This window comes from Oncorhynchus mykiss, chromosome 11 (assembly GCF_057628025.1).
Source record: "Oncorhynchus mykiss isolate SJ-2025 chromosome 11, ASM5762802v1, whole genome shotgun sequence".
Classification (NCBI taxonomy): Eukaryota; Metazoa; Chordata; class Actinopteri; order Salmoniformes; family Salmonidae; genus Oncorhynchus; species Oncorhynchus mykiss.
In genome coordinates, this window is record NC_143032.1 from 12371555 (window position 1) to 12392040 (window position 20486).

Here is a 20486-nt window from a genome sequence, read left to right on the forward strand (position 1 = left end):
CCCCCCCCCTCTCTGCACTGAACCCCCCCCCCTCTCTGCACTGAACCCCCCCCTCTGCACTGAACCCCCCCCCCCCCCCTCTGCACTGAACCCCCCTCTCTGCACTGAACCCCCCCCCTCTCTGCACTGAACCCCCCCCCCCCTCTGCACTGAACCCCCCCCTCTGCACTGAACCCCCCCCCTCTCTGCACTGAACCCCCCCCCCCCCCCCCCCCCCTCTCTGCACGGAACCCCTTCTCTCTGCACGGAACCCCTTCTCTCTGCACTGAACCCCTTCTCTCTGCACTGAACCCCCTCTCTCTGCACTGAACCCCCTCTCTCTGCACTGCAGGATGGTTTGGAATCAGGAGACCCTGGCACAGACGACGGCAGGTTTTACTTCCACCTCGGAGACGCTTTACAGAGAATGGGAGACGACAGTGTGAGTTAAGATCAAACTCAGACACTAAGCTTACACCAATACTGACTCAACACCAGCAGTATTCACTAGAGTAACTTCACTTTGTATGGTAACAGTATGACTTCTTGTGATTACTCTTTTTCTTCTGACAATAAGAAATAACAGAGCATTTGAAAATACTGTGTGTGAGTTCCAATGTGTTGGTTTTTGAATACTACATGCACCATGGTCTTCTCCTTTCTCAGGCCTACAAGTGGTATGAGAGAGGGCACCAGAGAGGTCACTTTGCCTCCGTATGGCAGCGATCTCTTTATAATGTGGACGGTCTCAAAGCCCAGCCATGGTGGACGCCCAAGGACACTGGATATATGGATCTAGTCAAGGTACTGATGATGGTAGACGTGATAATGTCTCAGCTGGTTGTCTTTTCTCTCTGCTAGTTGATTGATCAATGTCACAGAGTTCAATAAAGCCTAGAGCGATTACTTCCTCTCTGTTCCATTGATCACTTCTGTGACAGCGTGGGCAGGGACATCTGAAGAACGATCTGGCTTTAATGGTCGTTCTTCCCCTGAGCAAGGCAGTTAACCCACTGTTCCCCGGGCCCTGAAGACCTGGATGTCGATTATGGCATCTCCCCCCCCACACCTCTCTGATTCAGAGGGGTTGGGTTAAATGCGGAAGACACATTTCTGTTGAATGCATTGTTATACAACTGACTAGGTATCCCCCTTTCCCTAATGTAATCTTATAATCTCCACCTGGCACAGCCAGAAGAGGACTGGCCACCCCTCGGAGCCTGGTTCCTCTCTAGGTTTCTTCCTAGGTTCCTGCCTTTCAAGGGAGTTTTTGCTAGCTGTGTGCTTCTGCATTGCTTGCTCTTTGGGATTTTAGGCTGGGATTCTGTATAGCACTTTATGGACAACTGCTTAAAAAGGTCTTTATAAAATATATTTGATTGATTGAATATAGAGGGCTGCCTGCGTCTTAAAGTAGCTTTCTTCTTCGTTTGCGTTTTGAACGGGCATAAAGCTGACCATGTATCCCCTTTGCTGTACCTGGGGAAGACCGTAGAAATATAGTAACGTGTCCTAACTCTGTTTATGGAACAGACCCTGGAGAGGAACTGGAGGATCATCAGGGACGAGGCCCAGTCTGTGATGGATAAAACCACTGGCCTCTTTGTTCCAGAGGAGGAGAACCTCAGAGAAAAAGGGGAGTGGGGCCAGTTCACCCTCTGGCAGCAAGGTAAAGCAATCAAACCCATCACAACTAGCACCTGGCAAGTTCCTATCGTACAAATACACTGAACTTAATTGAAATAAAAAAGTGCCTTAGGATTAGGGGTTAGTGGTGTCTGAACCTGGCCTCTATTTCCTTGTTTCTCTCTCCTGGTCATGCAGGCAAGAAGGCAGGGGAGTCCTGCCGCAGTGTTCCAAAGACCTGTGGCCTGTTGGAGCGCTACCCAGAGGCTACAGGCTGCAAGAGAGGACAGGTAGGTCACCCCTCCGCAGACGTGAATAACATGCCAACTATTAGGCATCACGCCAGCCAGCACTGCTGTAGAGCAGGGGATGGACAGACAGTCTGGCCCTGCAGGCTCCTACTGGAGATGGATGGAGTTATAAAGGCACTATGCTGCACTCACTGCAATTTCTTTCAATTTCTGTTGCAAAAATAGGAAATGTTTGTATTTTGTGAATGTGGTTGGCCAACGTGCCTTTGAGCTAATAGGTTGCTTAAAAAAAATAAAAGTGAAATTATTTTTTTAAACATACTTAATTTTAATACTTTAAATTCAGATGTGTTCACTTTCTCTGGGTGTATGACCGCCCCGCTCTCGCTCTGTCTCTCTGGGCTCCAGATCAAGTTCTCGGTGATGCAGCCTGGTACTCACGTCTGGCCCCACACGGGGCCCACCAACTGTCGCCTGCGCATGCACCTGGGCCTGGTCATCCCCAAGACGGGCTGCAAGATCAGGTGCACCAACGATACCAGGTAACACCTTCCACTGCCATCAACATCAAGCCTTTTTACATCTAATAACATCACCCACTTGTTCGTTTTTGGTACAGTGTGAGACTTACCATAGGAGTGCTCAGTACCTAATATCACTCAAGACTAAGTATTGCTGCAAAATGTCTTTAACGTTATCTTGTCTGATCTTGTGGACTGTAAGTCTTTGCATCCATAGCTCCGCCTATGAATTTGAGTAGTTACGTTTCCCCAGCCCCATCCCTCAGCTTTATACCAAACTAACTGGAGGAGCTGCCATTGGACTTATAAACTCATCCATGTGGCTTCATTAACAGAAAGGCTATGGTTTGTTTTTTGTTCTCTTCCAGGGCTTGGGAGGAGGGGAAAGTGCTCATCTTTGATGATTCCTTTGAGCATGAGGTGTGGCAGGACGCCGACAGTTACCGGCTCATCTTCATCGTGGACGTGTGGCACCCCGAGCTCACCCAGTACCAACGGCAGACTCTATCCCCCATTTAGACTGTCCGACAGACTGACTGACAGGTCCAAGGTATCTGTCAACCCATTCCCTCACAAGTATTGACCCCACAGCCAGCCATTTTAGGTCAAATGGGACAATTGTGACACTTGCCTCTGCTCAGTCCAGGGTGCCATTTTGGCTCCATCTTGAAGAGTTACTAAAGGCCCTCTCAGATTGGAAAAAGCCTTACAAAGACCCTTGGGAACACTGACTGCTAACTGTGGTACTCGCCAAGTAGGTTTTTAGGCATAAATGTGATTTTTTTTTTATAACATTAAGGTGTGGGTTGAATATCACGTAGGTTGTGTTGTAAATTTGTCACAAGTGCATTTTTGTTTTCATTAGGGAACCGAAGTGCTATATGTCTGAAACATACCTAACATACGGTAACCGCACGAAGCTGTACTATTGCAGTTATTGACTTTACTGTTGGACACTTACTGATACTTAAAATGGATAGTTTTTCAGGTGTTTACCCCGATCTTAATGAATTTCTTACCTCAAGAAAATGTATTTGATTAATTTTGAGGTAAGTAAATGATATGGGTTAAAACACAGAAAACGATCCCTTTTTAAGATGTTGCTAAGCTAGCTAAACTTCTGCTAGCTGAAAAGTGGGAACCTAAATCTGTTGTTTCTCTAACGTGATTTGTGAATATATGTCCTGTAATTTCCATAACTTTATAAAGTAACCTGCCTCTTACTGTATTTGGGGGGGGGGGGATTGTAATACAGACACACTGCTTATTAGGCCATTCCATTTCACTTGTAGGATTTTCGCATGTCTCTTTGGATCAATGAATAGGAAATCACAATGCCAAGAATGTTTTTATTGCAGAATTAATATTGCCAAGAATCTTGACTGATACATCTTATTTTTGTACGCTAACAATATACACTATTTTGAACTGCGCCTTGACCTAGGAGCGCACACACATTCTACTCAACAGGTTTGTCTTTTGGCATTTAACATCTTACAATGTGTGTATTTACATTCTTAAATGTGTCAAATATGAGCACGTGACTGAAGGCATGTATTTGTCAGATACATAAACATTTTATGTTTTATAAAATTACAATTTCCCTGTGTAAAACTTGAGCAGGAGCATGTTGACTGTATGCAAGACTTGTCACACGGCATTCCATACCTGGGTCAAATACTTCCGCTGCGCTTCATTTAGTTTGCCTTGTACAATGGAGCCAATGGAACGGTCCCTAAAAGGAGAACCCCAGGCTAAATCAAGCTACACTTGAAAGTATTGGACACAGGTCTACTCCATTCCATGTATAGCAGAGCTGATTAGAGGGGCTTTGCCTGACCAATGTTGTTGATATTCAAAAGAAAAATGCCAAAGCATGTTCTTCTAGATATGTTATGTAATCATTCTCTGTGAGCATTGGTAGTCAGCTTCACTGCAGCAATGAAATGCACCTCTCCGGTGTATGTGACAATAACATATATATCATGTCCAAATCAGACCGGTGGTATTATGCAGCGTTCATGTGCTATTAGAAACTCTGGACCGACAAATTCTTGGCAATCCCAGGGACTCGTCAAAACTACGAGTTTGAGGTCCCAAACTGTTCATAATGAGCTTCCAAGTGAGAAATATGTGTGGGAAACTTGGCTAACATAATTTTACCTCTACTTCAGAGGAGCATGTGAACACACATTCCAAAGGGATGGAGGCAAAACCTTAGGCCCATTGGATTGCCTTTCAACATTGTCATGGTCATTGGTGTCTTGGGGGTATTTGTGGTTATCAGTTTGTGTTATGACGATGACACATTCAAGCTATCTCCTCCATGCTTCAAATGATTCCCTTAGTTACAAGGGTAACAAATCCAGCACCTTTACAAAGCCACATTGTTTGAGATTTCACCTTTTGTGGTCCTCTGTTATGAATTGTTATCACTCATCTTAGGAAGTTAATACTTTTATGGTGTTGAAATCACTGAGCTGTTGAAACTGGCCTGCCAAATAAGTCATGTTTCTTTCAATTCTATTTTGTGTGTTGTAATCAGTTACTATTAAGAATTGTAAAGCTTTTTTTTTCCAGTAAATTAAACAATTTGGTCAAAATGGTGTCACGTGATCAGAATGTTGTGTAGTTTCATTAAATACATAGGTAGCTTAATTTGTATATTGTAACGCTGATTCCTCTCATTTGAAATTCTACTCCTTTGTGTGATTTTCAATGACAACCTGAACATTCACACACGTAATTAGCACACAACTAAAAATGTTTTTTTCTATACATTCTTTTAAAGATGACTTAAATACATTGCAGTTCGATGGAGGTCACACTGATAGTGCAGTTGCCCTGATAAATATACAATCTTGAAATATATTGACTTTCATAGAAACGACATCCAGTTTGGCATTTAACTCGGTCAGTCAGTCCCTCCTAGTGGTACTGGTAACACTGAGATTCATTTAATCATACTACTCCTATCAGCATTGATTTGGATGGCTGATGACGGACAGGTTTGCCAGTGAAAGTGGATGGCACAGCTTTTGAAGGTCCTGATCTGAAACTGCCACTGGCTCAGAGTCAAGAGATGAGAGGTTTTCAGTACAGCAGCTCCATGTGAACAAGGGTTTAGGGTCTCCTTTTCGAGTCAGTTTTTGACTTTCTCAAAGTTCAGATTTAGGTTTTGGAGTCAGTGGGGTTGGAATCCTAATGAGAGGGGTTTGGATCCAGTGTGGACGGACAGGAGAGATCAGTCCAGAGCCAGGAGCGGCTGTGCTGTGTTCTCCCTGTCTCCTTGTCGTAGGGTACCAGGCTCCACGGCTGACTGGGACCTGAGATAAACAACAACAACAGTAAGAGATGGTCATTTCCTGTAAGTCACAGGTGGGCTACTATAAGCAGTATAATGGAGAAAGTCCATCAGGGGCCATGTCTGAACACAAACTGAAAACCAACCATTTTGGGGGGAAATCCAGATTAGGAAAAGTGCACACTGCCAATGGTAAAATGCATGATGTAATACCCCTCGTCCATAATCACTCCTCCCTGTGCTCTTCTCTACCCTCATTTTCATGCGTCATCACAAAGCCTCTGTGTTCTTGTCTCCTTTAGCTACCAGGAAGTACTTATAACATGCTAGGTTATGACTGGTCCATTAAAGATGACCTTAATGAACCCAGCTGAGGAGGGAAATCCGATGGGGCTAAGACTAAATCCCTACTCCGTGCTGTTTAACACCAGTGGGGAGCTTAGCTCTCCTCTCATCTCCCTTTGTAAGCCCACTGATTAAAATCACCAGCTGGTGGAAATGGAGCCTACCCAGAACTCTCTCTGCTAAGGAAAGGAAGGAAGGACAGACAGAAAGAAAGACAAACAGTGGCACAAACATGTCCTTCTGTCTCCTGTCCTGTCACATTGAGAGTACTGAGATATTTAGATATTCCAAAATTAGCTTTGTTTAATATCTATCAGATTTAACATGATAAATATAGTATTAAATAGAATGTTTTCAATTCTGCCTCAAATATGTAGTTGAATGCGACTCTCAAAATGAAATGCTTATGTCAGTGAAAGGTCCCAATTCACATTATATCTCAATGTAGAAGTATAGCTTATAAGGCTTAATAAAGCCGCTCCAGAATCCTTTATAAAACCTACAAAGAGCTTCACGGATCATGTACACCCCATTTTTGCCCTCAGAATATCCCTAAATTTGTTGGGGCATGGACTCTACAATGTGTCGAAAGCTTCCATAGGAATGCTTGCCCATGTTGACTCCAATGATTCCCACAGTTGTGTCAAGTTGGCTGGATGTCCTTTGGGTGGTGGACCATTCTTGATACACACGGGAAACTGTTGTGTGAAACCCAGCAATGTTAGTTCTTGACACACTCAAACTGGTGCGCCTGGCACCTGGTACCATACCCCGTTCAAAGGCACTTAAATCTTTTGTCTTGCCCATTCGCCCTCTGAATGGCACACATACACAATCCATGTCTCAAGGCTTAAAAACCCTTCATCTTCTTTGGGATCGGTGTCCCTTCCATGGGAAGGTTGAGCTAACATAGGCTAATGTGATTAGCATGAGGTTGTAAGTAACAAGAACATTGCCCAGGACACAGACATATCTGATAATGTCAGAAAGCTTAAATTCTTGGGGGGCCAGAAGGAGTGTGGTATATGGCTAATATACCACGGCTAAGGGCTGTTCTTATGCATGGTGGAGTGCCCTATGGCTATTATGAACTGGTTACCAATGTAATTGGAGCAGTAAAAATAAATGATTTGTCATACCCGCGGTATATGGTCTGATACAGTGCCTTGCGAAAGTATTCGGCCCCCTTGAACTTTGCGACCTTTTGCCACAAAAAACTATTTTTTTTGTGAAGAATGAACAACAAGTGGGACACAATCATGAAGTGGAACGACATTTATTGGATATTTCAAACTTTTTTAACAAATCAAAAACTGAAAAATTGGGCGTGCAAAATTATTCAGCCCCCTTAAGTTAATACTTTGTAGCGTCACCTTTTGCTGCGATTACAGCTGTAAGTCGTTTGGGGTATGTCTCTATCAGTTTTGCACATCGAGAGACTGACATTTTTTCCCATTCCTCCTTGCAAAACAGCTCGAGCTCAGTGTGGTTGGATGGAGAGCATTTGTGAACAGCAGTTTTCAGTTCTTTCCACAGATTCTCAATTGGATTCAGGTCTGGACTTTGACTTGGCCATTCTAACACCTGGATATGTTTATTTTTGAACCATTCCATTGTAGATTTTGCTTTATGTTTTGGATCATTGTCTTGTTGGAAGACAAATCTCCGTCCAGTCTCAGGTCTTTTGCAGACTCCATCAGGTTTTCTTCCAGAATGGTCCTGTATTTGGCTCCATCCATCTCCCCATCAATTTTAACCATCTTCCCTGTCCCTGCTGAAGAAAAGCAGGCCCAAACCATGATGCTGCCACCACCATGTTTGACAGTGGGGATGGTGTGTTCAGCTGTGTTGCTTTTACGCCAAACATAACGTTTTGTATTGTTGCCAAAAAGTTCAATTTTGGTTTCATCTGACCAGAGCACCTTCTTCCACATGTTTGGTGTGTCTCCCAGGTGGCTTGTGGCAAACTTTAAACAACACTTTTTATGGATATCTTTAAGAAATGGCTTTCTTCTTGCCACTCTTCCATAAAGGCCAGATTTGTGCAATATATGACTGATTGTTGTCCTATGGACAGAGTCTCCCACCTCAGCTGTAGATCTCTGCAGTTCATCCAGAGTGATCATGGGCCTCTTGGCTGCATCTCTGATCAGTCTTCTCCTTGTATGAGCTGAAAGTTTAGAGGGACGGCCAGGTCTTGGTAGATTTGCAGTGGTCTGATACTCCTTCCATTTCAATATTATCGCTTGCACAGTGCTCCTTGGGATGTTTAAAGCTTGGGAAATCTATTTGTATCCAAATCCAGCTTTAAACTTCTTCACAACAGTATCTCGGACCTGCCTGGTGTGTTCCTTGTTCTTCATGATGCTCTCTGCGCTTTTAACGGACCTCTGAGACTATCACAGTGCAGGTGCATTTATACGGAGACTTGATTACACACAGGTGGATTGTATTTATCATCATTAGTCATTTAGGTCAACATTGGATCATTCAGAGATCCTCACTGAACTTCTGGAGAGAGTTTGCTGCACTGAAAGTAAAGGGGCTGAATAATTTTGCACGCCCAATTTTTCAGTTTTTGATTTGTTAAAAAAGTTTGAAATATCCAATAAATGTCGTTCCACTTCATGATTGTGTCCCACTTGTTGTTGATTCTTCACAAAAAAATACTGTTTTATATCTTTATGTTTGAAGCCTGAAATGTGGCAAAAGGTCGCAAAGTTCAAGGGGGCGGAATACTTTCGCAAGGCACTGTATTCCACAACTTTCAGCCAATCAGCATTCAGGGCTCGAACCACCCAGTTTATAATGGATTATATAGCAGGGTCTCTACATCTGGAGCTTATCAAATCGTAGCAAAATTCTACTAGTCAGTACAATCAGTGAGATGAGTTTATTCTGCCATCTTGTTTCTGGGAGGATGTCCTTCACTGGTCATTAGCAGCCTTACTCTCTCTTACATCTTACATCTGTCAGGCCCTTCTGCTGCACAGCCTTGCAGGACTACAGGCAAAATGGCCTACTTAGTCCACACTGGAGCAAAACAGCGGCAATCAAAGGCTAACAAGCCCTCCTTGATCTAATCATAGAACATTAGGCATATTCAACCAACCCAGAAACAACCTTATCTTCAATAATCTGTTTTATCCATCTGATCGTTGCATCCAGGGGCTCATGCCATCTCATTGCTCATGACTACTATGATAACAGGATGCACTAATGACAATGATGACCAATAACAGGCAAGCATTTCCAGTATCCCTCATCAATGGTTGTCACTATTGGGCCAAGCTACAAAGCCAGTGGTATGGCAGCTTCTCCAAACAAATCAGATTTGAAAAGAAAACCTCAACCATACCCCTAACCATGTGCCTCACCCTAACCATTAAATTAAGGACTAAAAGCTCATTTCCATGCTAATACATTTTCATAATATAGTCAATTTTGACTTTGCAGTTGGCCATGTAGTGTGAACCCTAATCTAATCAATCAACATGATGAACGGGAGCTGGTTCATGTTCTCTGCACCAACCACCCATCTACGCCCCATTCCCTCCAGTTGTCATCCCCTGTGTTATCGTGGCAAGAGAGTGTGACTGGGGATCCCTGGGATTGGAGCAGACACTAGCTGGGGTCAGGAAGAGGGTCTTATATGTGCTTTTTTTAATTAAATCAATTCCGAGGAGCCCGCTCTCCCGAAACCTGATCTTACATGGCTTTCTGTTGATTGCAGATGGGAGAGATTCTGCGTGCTTTTTAGATGTCTCTCTCTTCTCTCAAAGATGTTCTGTTTTCCCATTGCTTTAGGACAAAGCGTCCATCTACAGTACTCTATACTGTATTCATTCATGCTCAGTCTTAGAGATAAGCCTTTAGCTTTTTAAAGGGCACGATGTCCAATAGCTCTGAACCTAAAATAAATGTTACCCGGAGCCATATACAGTACCTCTATACCTGAGGAGGTTGGGGAGGGTGGGCTTGTGGTAATGGCTGGAGCGGAATCGGTGGAATGGTATTAAATACATCAAATATGGTTTCCGTGTGTTTTGATGCCATTCCATTGGCTCCGTTCCAGCCATTATTATGAGCCGTCCTCCCCTCAGCAGCCTCCACTGCTCTAAACATAGCTCTGGTGTAACCTTTGTGTTTCAGAGAGGAGTCTTTTTTTTAATCTGGGGGGCGAGAATTAATGGCAAACTGCAGTGGGTCTCTGAGCTGTTTAGGAGACAGCAGTCGGAAAATCTCAAGTGTAATGACCACGTACTGAAAGGGGTAATTGTTAGGGAATACACTAGTCAGTGATCAGCCCCATAGCGGTCATTATCTGGAAGTCTTTGGACTGCGTAATTGCCCTGACAAACTTCAAACAATCGGCATGTCTATACTAACGAAGAAGAATGACCGCTCTGGATTGATCGTTTGTGTTCTCTAACTTTGTTTAGCTTTTTGTTCGTTTTCTGCACTACTATACTGTAGCTAAGGTTGCGAGGGAGGGGAATCATCCAAACATTTCATTAAATTCCCACAAGTCCCATATATTCCCATGGATATTTTCCCGCTTGAAAATTAGTTGAATTTTGCCACCTTTTTTGTAGCTCACCTTTTCAGAAGTTTGTCGGCACATTCCTTGTCTCCGCCACCATAGTTCTCTTTGACGTGGAGGGCGTCGTAGGTGAGTGTGTACTCCGTCTCGTCGTTGTAGTTGGGCCCTAAGAGGGTCCGTGCCCAGATGCCCATGTCATACGGCGGCAGCGTGCCACCGAACTCGGACGGCAGACAATCGGGTAGAATTAACTGGTGTAAACTGTTGAGATTGTTCCCATGGAGGAAAATCTGTTGGGAAGAATCTTTATTTATCTAGGGGTTCTCATTCTATGGGAGCCCTGGCCAATACATTTCATAACTATCCACAATTCTTGTTCTCTTACTTCCCCTTTTAACCAGCGTAATCACACACCCCTCCACAAAATAATTAAACTCTTTGAAGGAAGCTGTATTACAAAATAGCTTTTAGCTTTTCCATTGATCTAACCTGCACTACCCTGAGGAAAGGTTGAAGTACTAAATTATACAGCCCCTTTGTGTCACCTTTCATTTGATTCAACTAGTAAAGGCATTTAACAACGTCTCGCTATCTGGCTTCGTGTTCTCCCTCTACCAGACCATTCAATAGGACTGCAACTGAGGCAGTTATAACGGAATGGATAGAAAGAAAGAGAGGGGTAGGGTTAGAGAAAGTGACCAAGCAGTGAAAAGGCAAATACCCTTTTCCTTGTCTTGTCCTTGAGGAAAGGCTTGATGATGGTGTACATGGCATGGATATACCAGGGCTGGTTTACAAAATGGATCCCGCCGAAGCGAGCAGGGAAGCTGTCCTGTAGTGAAGCAGGGAGGGGAAAATAGGTTGAGATACTCAAATACTGCTATATATGTTTTTCTAAATATTCTTTCAAACTCTGCTCACTCTCTTTTATTTTAGTTGCAATAGAGAGACTTTAGAAATTCAATAGCATAAGAAATATATATATTAAATGGTAGGCTAACCCAGTTCCTCTTTCTTCTCTGTTATTATAGCTAAATGAAATGGCATTCCTTATTTTATTGAAAAGGTTTTTGACAGTACAGTAGCCTGCAGCAAAATGAACTGGGGGGAGCAGGCCAAGCGCATTGCTTAGAACGGAAGGGACAACCAGCCTGTTTGGCTAGCAACTTCAGAATATCAGAACTAAACGACTGGCTTTTGCCCAGGCTATACTGTATGCTGGAAGGATGAAATAAAACACATTTACTCATTAACATAACATTGTTAATGAAATCATGTTGTTCATCTTTTTATATGTTGGCAACCATTTTATAAACGTAAAAGCCCCCGAAACAGAATAGTATTATGATTAGACACTCCTAAAGGCTGCTCCTTCACACAATCATCCCCAGGTTCTCAAGCCTCAAGCCTTATATTGATTATTGATTGATAGTTGATTACGAGGATTTCCCTTGCTGTTTGAAACTGTGCAAGCCATCTACAGTGTGCAGTACTGCAACAACGCATTGCTTGGACATGTCCCGTTCCCCCTTGCAATTGACACCTTTAATGATTGTAGTGCAAGACCAACAATGTAGTCCCCATGACAAAACCATGTACAGTTGAAGTTTACATACACCTTAGCCAAATACATTTCAACTCAGTTTTTCACAATTCCTGACATTTATTCCTAGTAAAAATTCCCTGCCTTAGGTGTTAGGATCACCACTTTATTTTAAGAATGTGAAATGTCAGAATAATAGTAGAGAGAGTGATTTATTTAATCACATTCCCAGTGGGTCAGAAGTTTACATACACTCAATTAGTATTTGGTAGCATTGCCTTTAAATTGTTTAACTTGGGTCAAACATTTTGGGTAGCCTTCCACAAGCTTCCCACAATAAGTTGGGTGAATTTTGGCCCATTCCTCCTGACAGAGCTGGTGTAACTGAGTCAGGTTTGTAGGCCTCCTTGCTCGCACATGCTTTTTCAGTTCTGCCCACACATTTTCTATGGGATTGAGGTCAGGGCTTTGTGATGGACACTCCCAATACCTTGACTTTGTTGTCCTTAAGCCATTTTGGCACAACTTTGGAAGTATGCTTTGTGTCATTGTCCATTTGGAAGACCCATTTGTGACCAAGCTTTAACTTCCTGACTGATGTCTTGAGATGTTGCTTCAATATATCCACATAATTTTCCTACATCATGATGCCATCTATTTTGTGAAGTGCACCAGTCCCTCCTGCAGCAAACCACCTCCACAACATGATGCTGCCACCCACGTGCTTCACGGTTGGGATGGAGTTCTTCGGCTTGCAAGCATCTCCCTTTTTCCTCCAAACATAACGATGGGCATTATGGTCAAACAGTTCTATTTTTGTTTCATCAGACCAGAGGACATTTCTCCAAAAAGTACGATCTTTGTCCCCATGTGCAGTGGCGGTTTTGAAGCAGTGGCCTTTTCCTTGCTGAGCGGCCTTTCAGGTTATGTCAATGTGGGAATCGTTTTACTGTGGATATAGATACTTTTGTACCTGTTTCCTCCAGCATCTTCACAAGGTCCTTTGCTGTTGTTCTGGGATTGATTTGCACTTTTCGCACCATAGTACGTTCATCTCTAGGAGAAAGAACGCATCTCCTTCCTGAGCGGTATGACGGCTGAGTGGTCCCATGGTGTTTATACTTGCGTACTATTATTGGAAATTGCTCCCAAGGATGAACCAGACTTGTGGTGGTCTGCTAATTTTTTCTGAGGTCTTAGGTGATTTATTTTGATTTTCCCATGATGTCAAGCAAAGAGGCACTGAATTTGAAGGTAGGCCATGAAATACATACAGGTACACCTCCAATTGACTCAAATGATGTCAAGTAGCCTACTAGAAGCTTCTAAAGCCATGACATCATTTTCTGGAATTTTCCAAGCTGTTTAAAGGCACAGTCAACTTAGCATATGTAAACTTCTGACCCACTGGAATTGTGATGCAGTGAATTATAAGTGAAATAATTTGTCTGTAAACAATTGTTGGAAAAATTACTTGTGTCATGCACAAAGTAGATGTCCTAACTAACTTGCCAAAACTATAGTTTGTCAACAAGAAATGTGTGGAGTGGTTGAAAACTAGTTTTAATGACTCCAACTTAAGCTGCCAGAGTCGCCCTTCACTCCGGCGCTGCCGGAGTCTCCTGTCTATTTGGGGCCCGCTGCAAGGGTCCCCAGTCCGAGGTCGGTGGCGAGGGTCGCCGCTCCAAAGGCGCCACTTAACTGGGCCAAGACTATGGTGGAGTGGGGTCCACGTCCCGCACCAGAGCCGCCACCACGGACAGATGCCCACCCAGACCCTCCCCTATAGGTTTAGGTTTTGCGGCCGGAGTCCGTACCTTTTTTTGGGGGGGGGTGTCACGTCCTGACCTTAGTTCCTTTTTTATGTCTCTATTTTAGTTTGGTCAGGGCGTGAGTTGGGGTGGGCATTCTATGTTTTGTGTTCTATGTTTTCTGTCTCTGTGTTTGGCCTGGTATGGTTCCCAATCAGAGGCAGCTGGCAATTGTTGTCTCTGATTGAGAACCATACTTAGGCAGCCTGTTTTCCCATTTTGAGGTGTGGGTGATTGTTTTCTGTTTTGTGTGAGTACCTGACAGAACTGTTGCGGTTTGTTCCACTTTTGTTTTTGTTTCAGTGTTCCGGTTATAATAAACAACATGGACACTTACCATTGGTCCGATATTTCCTACTCCTCCTCAGAAGAGGAGGAGAATCGTTATACGCTGGGTCATTCAATCATGCATCTCATAGGATTTCATTTTATGAAAGCGTTTAAAAATATTTAAAAAATAGAGTTTGATGTAAAGTGGAATACTGCTACCGGATTGGTTGTACGTCTGAGACGTATCATGGTCATTGCTAAATAATTCCCTCATAAGCCATAAACATTTGGTGTTTTCACAACCCTTTTGGGCTAACTATCTATTTGTTGTTAACTTCAAATGAATATATTCCCTGATATATCCACTGTCTTCTTGTTGATCTGCCCATATAATGTGTCCACAGCATTCACTGTCTGATTATCATAGCATTTAAAATCAGGGCATACACTAACTGCTTTGCTTCACCTTGTTACTTAGCAACAGGACATCCCATTGGTATGTAGACCTAAAGTGAGGATCATCATCATATTGTATAGAAATCTTTAGTTACAGGTAGTCAGTCATATAGTGTAGTCTACATATAGACCACACTACAAGGCAGGATACGCTGTCTATCTGTCTGTTCTTACGTTCTTAGAACTGATAAAGAAGAACCCTGAAATGATACAATAAAAACGTTGACTGTAGAGTCGGCCATATAGGGTGCGATGGCTCCACATTATCCATGGGTCAAAACATCTCGTGGAATAGACTTGGGTTGAATAATCAAACCAGAGCGTAGAGACATATGGCTGTAGATTAGACTAAAACCATACAATCCATCTTCATTTCAACATTCAGTACAGTAACAAAAGTTGTTACCCCAGATGGGTACAGTGAACTGTGCAAATTAGGGCCTTGTTCAAAGGCACATGAACAGGTCATTCACCTTGTCAGCCCTGCTATTTGAATCAGTAACCTTTGATTTACTGGCCCAACGATCTAACCGTTAGGCTACCTGCCACTCTATATGATCAGGACACAACCCACTGGGCACAGATGTCAATTCAACGTATATTCCACGTGGTTCAATGTCATTTCATTAGGAATGTGCTGATGATACTCATCACTTTCCACCTTTTCTCTCTAACCAATCAGCACAATTTACCTCAAGAAAATGTCTACATAATAGCTGTACAGTACAATCCAACTGTACTATACAACCAGGACTACTGTATATTCAACTTCATGCTTATTACCTAGCTACAACATCTATCTGCTTTGGGTCGATTAAATCCAGTCAGTGCTGGGTCATGTTCATTAGGGCACACCGTAGTAACATGAAAATAAGCGTTTCTTATTGGACAAGATCAGATTCTGTAGTACCTCCCTGTTTCAGACTGTTTTGTTCCGTTTCATGCCTACTGAACACAACCCTGGTTAGGCCTACCTGCAGGCCTTCGATGGCCTGTTTGAGGATGTTGGGTGTGAGCTTGGAAGCCTGCTTGAAGGAGAAGTTACTCCAGTCGATAATCAAGATGAAGCCGTTGATCTGGAGTTCTGGGTTCTCTATGAGAACCTCCAGGGAGAGGAGGATGGCTCGGAGGATGTCTGTGAAAGAGTTCCTTCACAGAGAGAGAAGGAAACATCTGATTGGGATAAAATCCAGAACAATGCAGCCCTGTGCTGTATCAAGACTATTACAATAATTCAATGATTTTTGTTCCGGCTCTGTTCTAATGTGTCTGATCATTGACATTGTCCAGACAAGGGCTGGAGTAAAGTGTCTGGGCAAGTGAGTTTTGCTATTTTGTTCCAAACTAAATGTTCCAAAGTATTCTATCAAATCAGTATCAATCAGTAGCTAGAGCACAATTGCTTATTTGATTAACGAAACAATTAGATCATAGAAGCAATTTCAGTGAGACATCACTGATGCCATTTCAGTGAGACATCACTGAAGCCATTTCAGTGAGACATCACTGAAGTCATTTCAGTGAGACATCACTGAAGCCATTTCAGTGAGACATCACTGAAGCCATTTTAGTGAGACATCACTGAAGCCATTTCAGTGAGACATCACTGAAGCCATTTCAGTGAGACATCACTGAAGCCATTTCAGTGAGACATCACTGAAGCCATTTTATTGAGACAAATGTGCTTACTAAAATACCTGTACACTCACCTGCCTTGATCCCAGTTGGAAGCGAAAAGGATGAGTATCTTCCGGCCGTGCTGATCCGGTGTTTCTAAGACTCCTGGGAAGCCGTCCATCAGCGCCCGCTTGATTCCCGGGTCGTCCACCTTGAAGCTCTGGAACATGTCCAGGTTCTGCTGACGGAACTGAAAGTACTGGGCCAGGAGCCGGAAGGTCTCTGCCTGGTTAAACTTGCGCGCCCGCAGAAACCTCAGGATGAAGTCGTCGTCCGTGCGCAGGAAGCCAATGTCGGGCCGCGTCACGATCATGTCGCGCACCTGCTGGATGTCTGCGTGGAGGCTGTCGGGGTTCTCGTTGAGCTCCTGACGAGCTTTCTCCGTGGTCTCCGAGCTCAGGCCCGCTTGCAAGTGAGTCATTTTTTTTGTCAAGTTCACACTCTCTATATATCTGTGTTTTGGATAACTACTATTGTTTACACCTGCTTAGGAAACAGTCTTGATTGCTGTACAGCACATTGCTGTTAGTGGCGTCTAGCCGGCACACGTGTCTCTCCAGTACAACACCTGATCTGTGTCTCCTGTAGTGTCTAGCCTAGAAAGACAGAGAGGTTTAGCATAACTGGTCCACAAGTGCACAAATCCCAGGATCCCGTTTGAAAATTAATCGCATGCATCCTTTCTCTTCTCTTCCTTAGAGTAGGCCTATAGGCTAAGCACGGATACTGAACAAAACGTAACATGCAACAATTTCAGCGATTTTACTGAGTTACAGTTCATATAAAGAAATCAGTCATTTTTTATTAATTAATTAGGCCCTAATCTATGGATTTCATATGACTTGCAAGGGCGCAGCCATGGTTGGGCCAGCCCACCCACTTGGGAGCCAGGCCCAGCCAATCAGAATACGTTTCTCCCCACAAAAGGGCTTTATTACAGACAGAAATACAGCCAGATGTGGAGGTCCTGGGCTGGCGTGGTTACACATTCTCTGCGGATGTGAGGCCGGTTGGACATACTGCCAAATTCTCTAAAACGACGTTGGAGGCTTATGTTAGAGAAACTAACATTAAAATTATCTGGCAACAGCTCTGTTGGACATTCCTGCAGTCAGCATGCCAATTGCATGCTCCCTCAAGGCTTGAGACATCTGTGGCATTGTGTTGTGTGACAAAACTGCACATTTTAGAGTGGCCTTACACAGGTGCACCCCAGCACAAGGTGCACCTGTGTAATTATACTGCCATTTAATCTGCAACTTGAAATGCCCACACCTGTCAGGTGGATGGATTATCTTGGCAAATGATAAATGCTCACTAACAGGGATGTAAACAAATTTGTGCACAACATTTGAGAGAAATAAGATTTTTGTGCATATGGAAAATGTGTGGGATATTTAATCTCAGCTCATTAAGCATGGGACCAACACTTTACATGTTGAGTTTATATTTTTGTTCAGTATAGATAGGAGGAAGTAGCGTTTCCACCTCATATCTATTCAGTGCTGACTTGGACTGAAGTAGGTTCAGGTACTCATTTTGGGTGCCTGCACTGGTTATATTAAGGTGCAGGAGCTCCACAAGACGTTTGAGCTAATATTCTATAATGCAGGAGCTCAAGCAGTAGAGATGTTGAGGTGTGGGTACTCAGCTCCGTTGAGCTCCTGCCCAAATCAAGCACGGTATCTATTACAGGTCAAATCATGTCAGATCAGTACATATTCCACGAAAAGGGAGGAAGTTAAAATCCCTTTTTTTTTCTTGTTTTTTTTTCTTCCAACAGTGCCCAGGTTTGGGACATGTATAAGGGCTGACCATTTCAATGACATACACAGACACTGGCGGGTATTGCTGACTTCATGGAGAAACCCATGAGCTATATTTTGTTGTGCATAGTCATCAGATCAGAGTTCAATTATAACAGGCACGGATTTGCATTCATTAAAATGAAGTGTGCCAAAATGTAGGCAAATCATATATGCATTTTATATGATAAACTCAAATATGATTAACAAAAGAGTTTATGAATGTTATGTAATAACACTAATAATTATTATTAGGCTATTATCATAAACCGTATTGTATTATTTTTGTACATGTTACTAATAAGGATCATTAGCAAGACTGACGTATAGCTGGTACACAAGCAGGTAATGGGTGACTGTGATGCTCACCAATTAATGGGGAAAAACGCTGCGACAAATATTATGCCAGTGCTCAATAATAAAAATACCTATTCCATCCATCTGCCGTTCAGGGATTAATTGCGTCACATGACGTTCTGCACCACCACAATGTGAATCGGGACGACCTGCCATGTACCCGTAAAAACATGCCACATATTGATACATCATTTTTCTATACAGATTTTATAAATCCACATTAAGATAAATGGAATACTTACATGAACACCACGCCCTGTAAAACCAGCCAGGTGTCCGATGACGCGCAGGACCGCACAGCAGACGTATCATTTCATTGATTTAAAGACTGGCCATAGGGGTTTCAAGAAAGACAAAATATCCAGTTGGCAAGGAAACGCTGGCCTAAATAATAAAAAAGAGAATAAATATTTGAAAGAATACCCGGTAAAATGTTATTTGAAATCCTGTAAGGGACTGCTTTGTCCAAATGTTCGCTATCCTCCGGTGAAGGCTGCCTAAAATGATGCTGTGACCCATAAACGAGACAGATTGGCGACCATGCGCGGCTGTAGCTGCTTCGATGAGGGTTGTACGCGCTCTGCCTGGAGGCGGACCAAGAGGACGCAAACTGAGAACATATTGATAGAGACCCACAGAGGAGGCGAATCACCCCGCGGTGCTCAATGCCGTGTGCCGCAAAGTATCACACCATTCTCACGACATAAACCATAGGCTATTCTCATCCCAATGTTATTTTCAAATCTCAAATAAAAAATGGACGCAGTCTCCATCAATTCAGTTTGCCGCAATTGTGCCTAGTTGGTTAGAATATGGGTTCTGATGGACGCGCGCATCGCATCCTTGTCCTGTTCATGTACAGTTAATAGTTTTTTCCCCATTTGACAAGTAAACCTAGTTTTGCCTTTACACTATACCTAATGTAATTTATTGTAGCCTATTGCACAATGCCAAAATAAGTATAATATATCATTTATTGAAGTACTGTATATAGGATGGGTTAGGCTACTCACGGGGTCGATTTCATTTAAATTCAGTCAATTCCAACTAGACTACAAGTGACATTTTTCAGAAATGATTTTCTTTCTTGACTATGATTTGAGACAAAAACAGAATAAACCCGCACTGTAAAAAATATTGTGCCCCTTTTACTTAAAAACTATTTGCATCAGCTTTTTAAGTAAATCAAAGGAGGACCTTTTGTATAATATACTTCGCTTTTAGTGTATTCCAAACTCAAATATATGAAGTGCAAACAACTAACTGGATCTCAAAAATTCCTTTCATTCAACTTAATTTTATCAGGTTCAGAACATTTTAATTTTTTACCTGCTTAAATCATTCCTGCTTAAGTCCCAGAACTACTGTTATAAGTTTGATACACTCAATGTAATCAGTTACAGAACTAATATTGCATGTTTAATTTGCTGAATTTACTCAGTATGGTAATTGATCTTCTATGTTTTATCTACAAATGTTTTTTGCTCAGTTACTTATGGTATTCAGGTTAGTAAAATGTATTTAAATTGGGTTCCTACTACTGAAATATATACTCAAAAAGTTGATGCAAATAGTTACCTCAATATACTTGGGATAATTTACAAAAAAAAAAAAATTTCTATACAAGGGAAAACGCAAAAAGAAACAACAGTGTTCAACTTCAAACTTCCACACCTTTATTTTTAATAAAATTGTCCCTTAAACCCTACTCCTTAGGCAATCAATCGTATTTTGTAATCTGTAAGCATTCTCGGTATAACTCCACCTTTCCTCCTTAAGTAAAGTTACATCCAGATAGCTTGCACCTGACTACAAATCATTTTAGATCTTCACAACTGCATAAAGTTTAGGTGATAGTTTGGGATTAGCACTTTGACCTCACATCTTATACAGTTTGGCAAGACATTTCTGGAGGTCTGTGTGCCCCTTAAAACAACAAAGCAATATTTTAACAGAAACGCAAATTAATGATTTATCTTAATATACTTTACACAAAGC

General features: G+C 42.5%; 2 protein-coding genes across 50 annotated transcripts in view; one reads left to right on the forward strand and one right to left on the reverse strand.

Moving 5' to 3' along the window:
- LOC110535277 (aspartyl/asparaginyl beta-hydroxylase) overlaps positions 1–4980 on the forward strand; it is a 51769-nt gene extending 46789 nt beyond the window's left edge. For all 49 annotated transcript variants that reach the window (XM_090189414.1, XM_090189398.1, XM_090189401.1 and 46 more), the window contains 6 exons: positions 332–421; positions 646–783; positions 1513–1648; positions 1804–1895; positions 2265–2398; positions 2746–4980. In XM_090189414.1, coding sequence (XP_090045540.1) covers positions 332–421; positions 646–783; positions 1513–1648; positions 1804–1895; positions 2265–2398; positions 2746–2896 — 741 coding nt within the window. In that variant the 3' untranslated portion in view covers positions 2897–4980. The remainder of the gene's footprint in view (positions 1–331; positions 422–645; positions 784–1512; positions 1649–1803; positions 1896–2264; positions 2399–2745) is intronic.
- LOC110535278 (clavesin-1) lies at positions 3713–19344 on the reverse strand. The gene is made up of 6 exons (XM_021620181.3): positions 18731–19344; positions 16359–16922; positions 15624–15798; positions 11291–11401; positions 10627–10859; positions 3713–5703 (listed from the first exon to the last, which is right to left on the reverse strand). Exons 2-6 carry the CDS (start codon positions 16745–16747, stop codon positions 5622–5624), a joined length of 990 nt encoding a protein of 329 aa, XP_021475856.1. The 5' UTR covers positions 16748–16922; positions 18731–19344; the 3' UTR covers positions 3713–5621.
- Positions 19345–20486: the final 1142 nt, after the last annotated feature.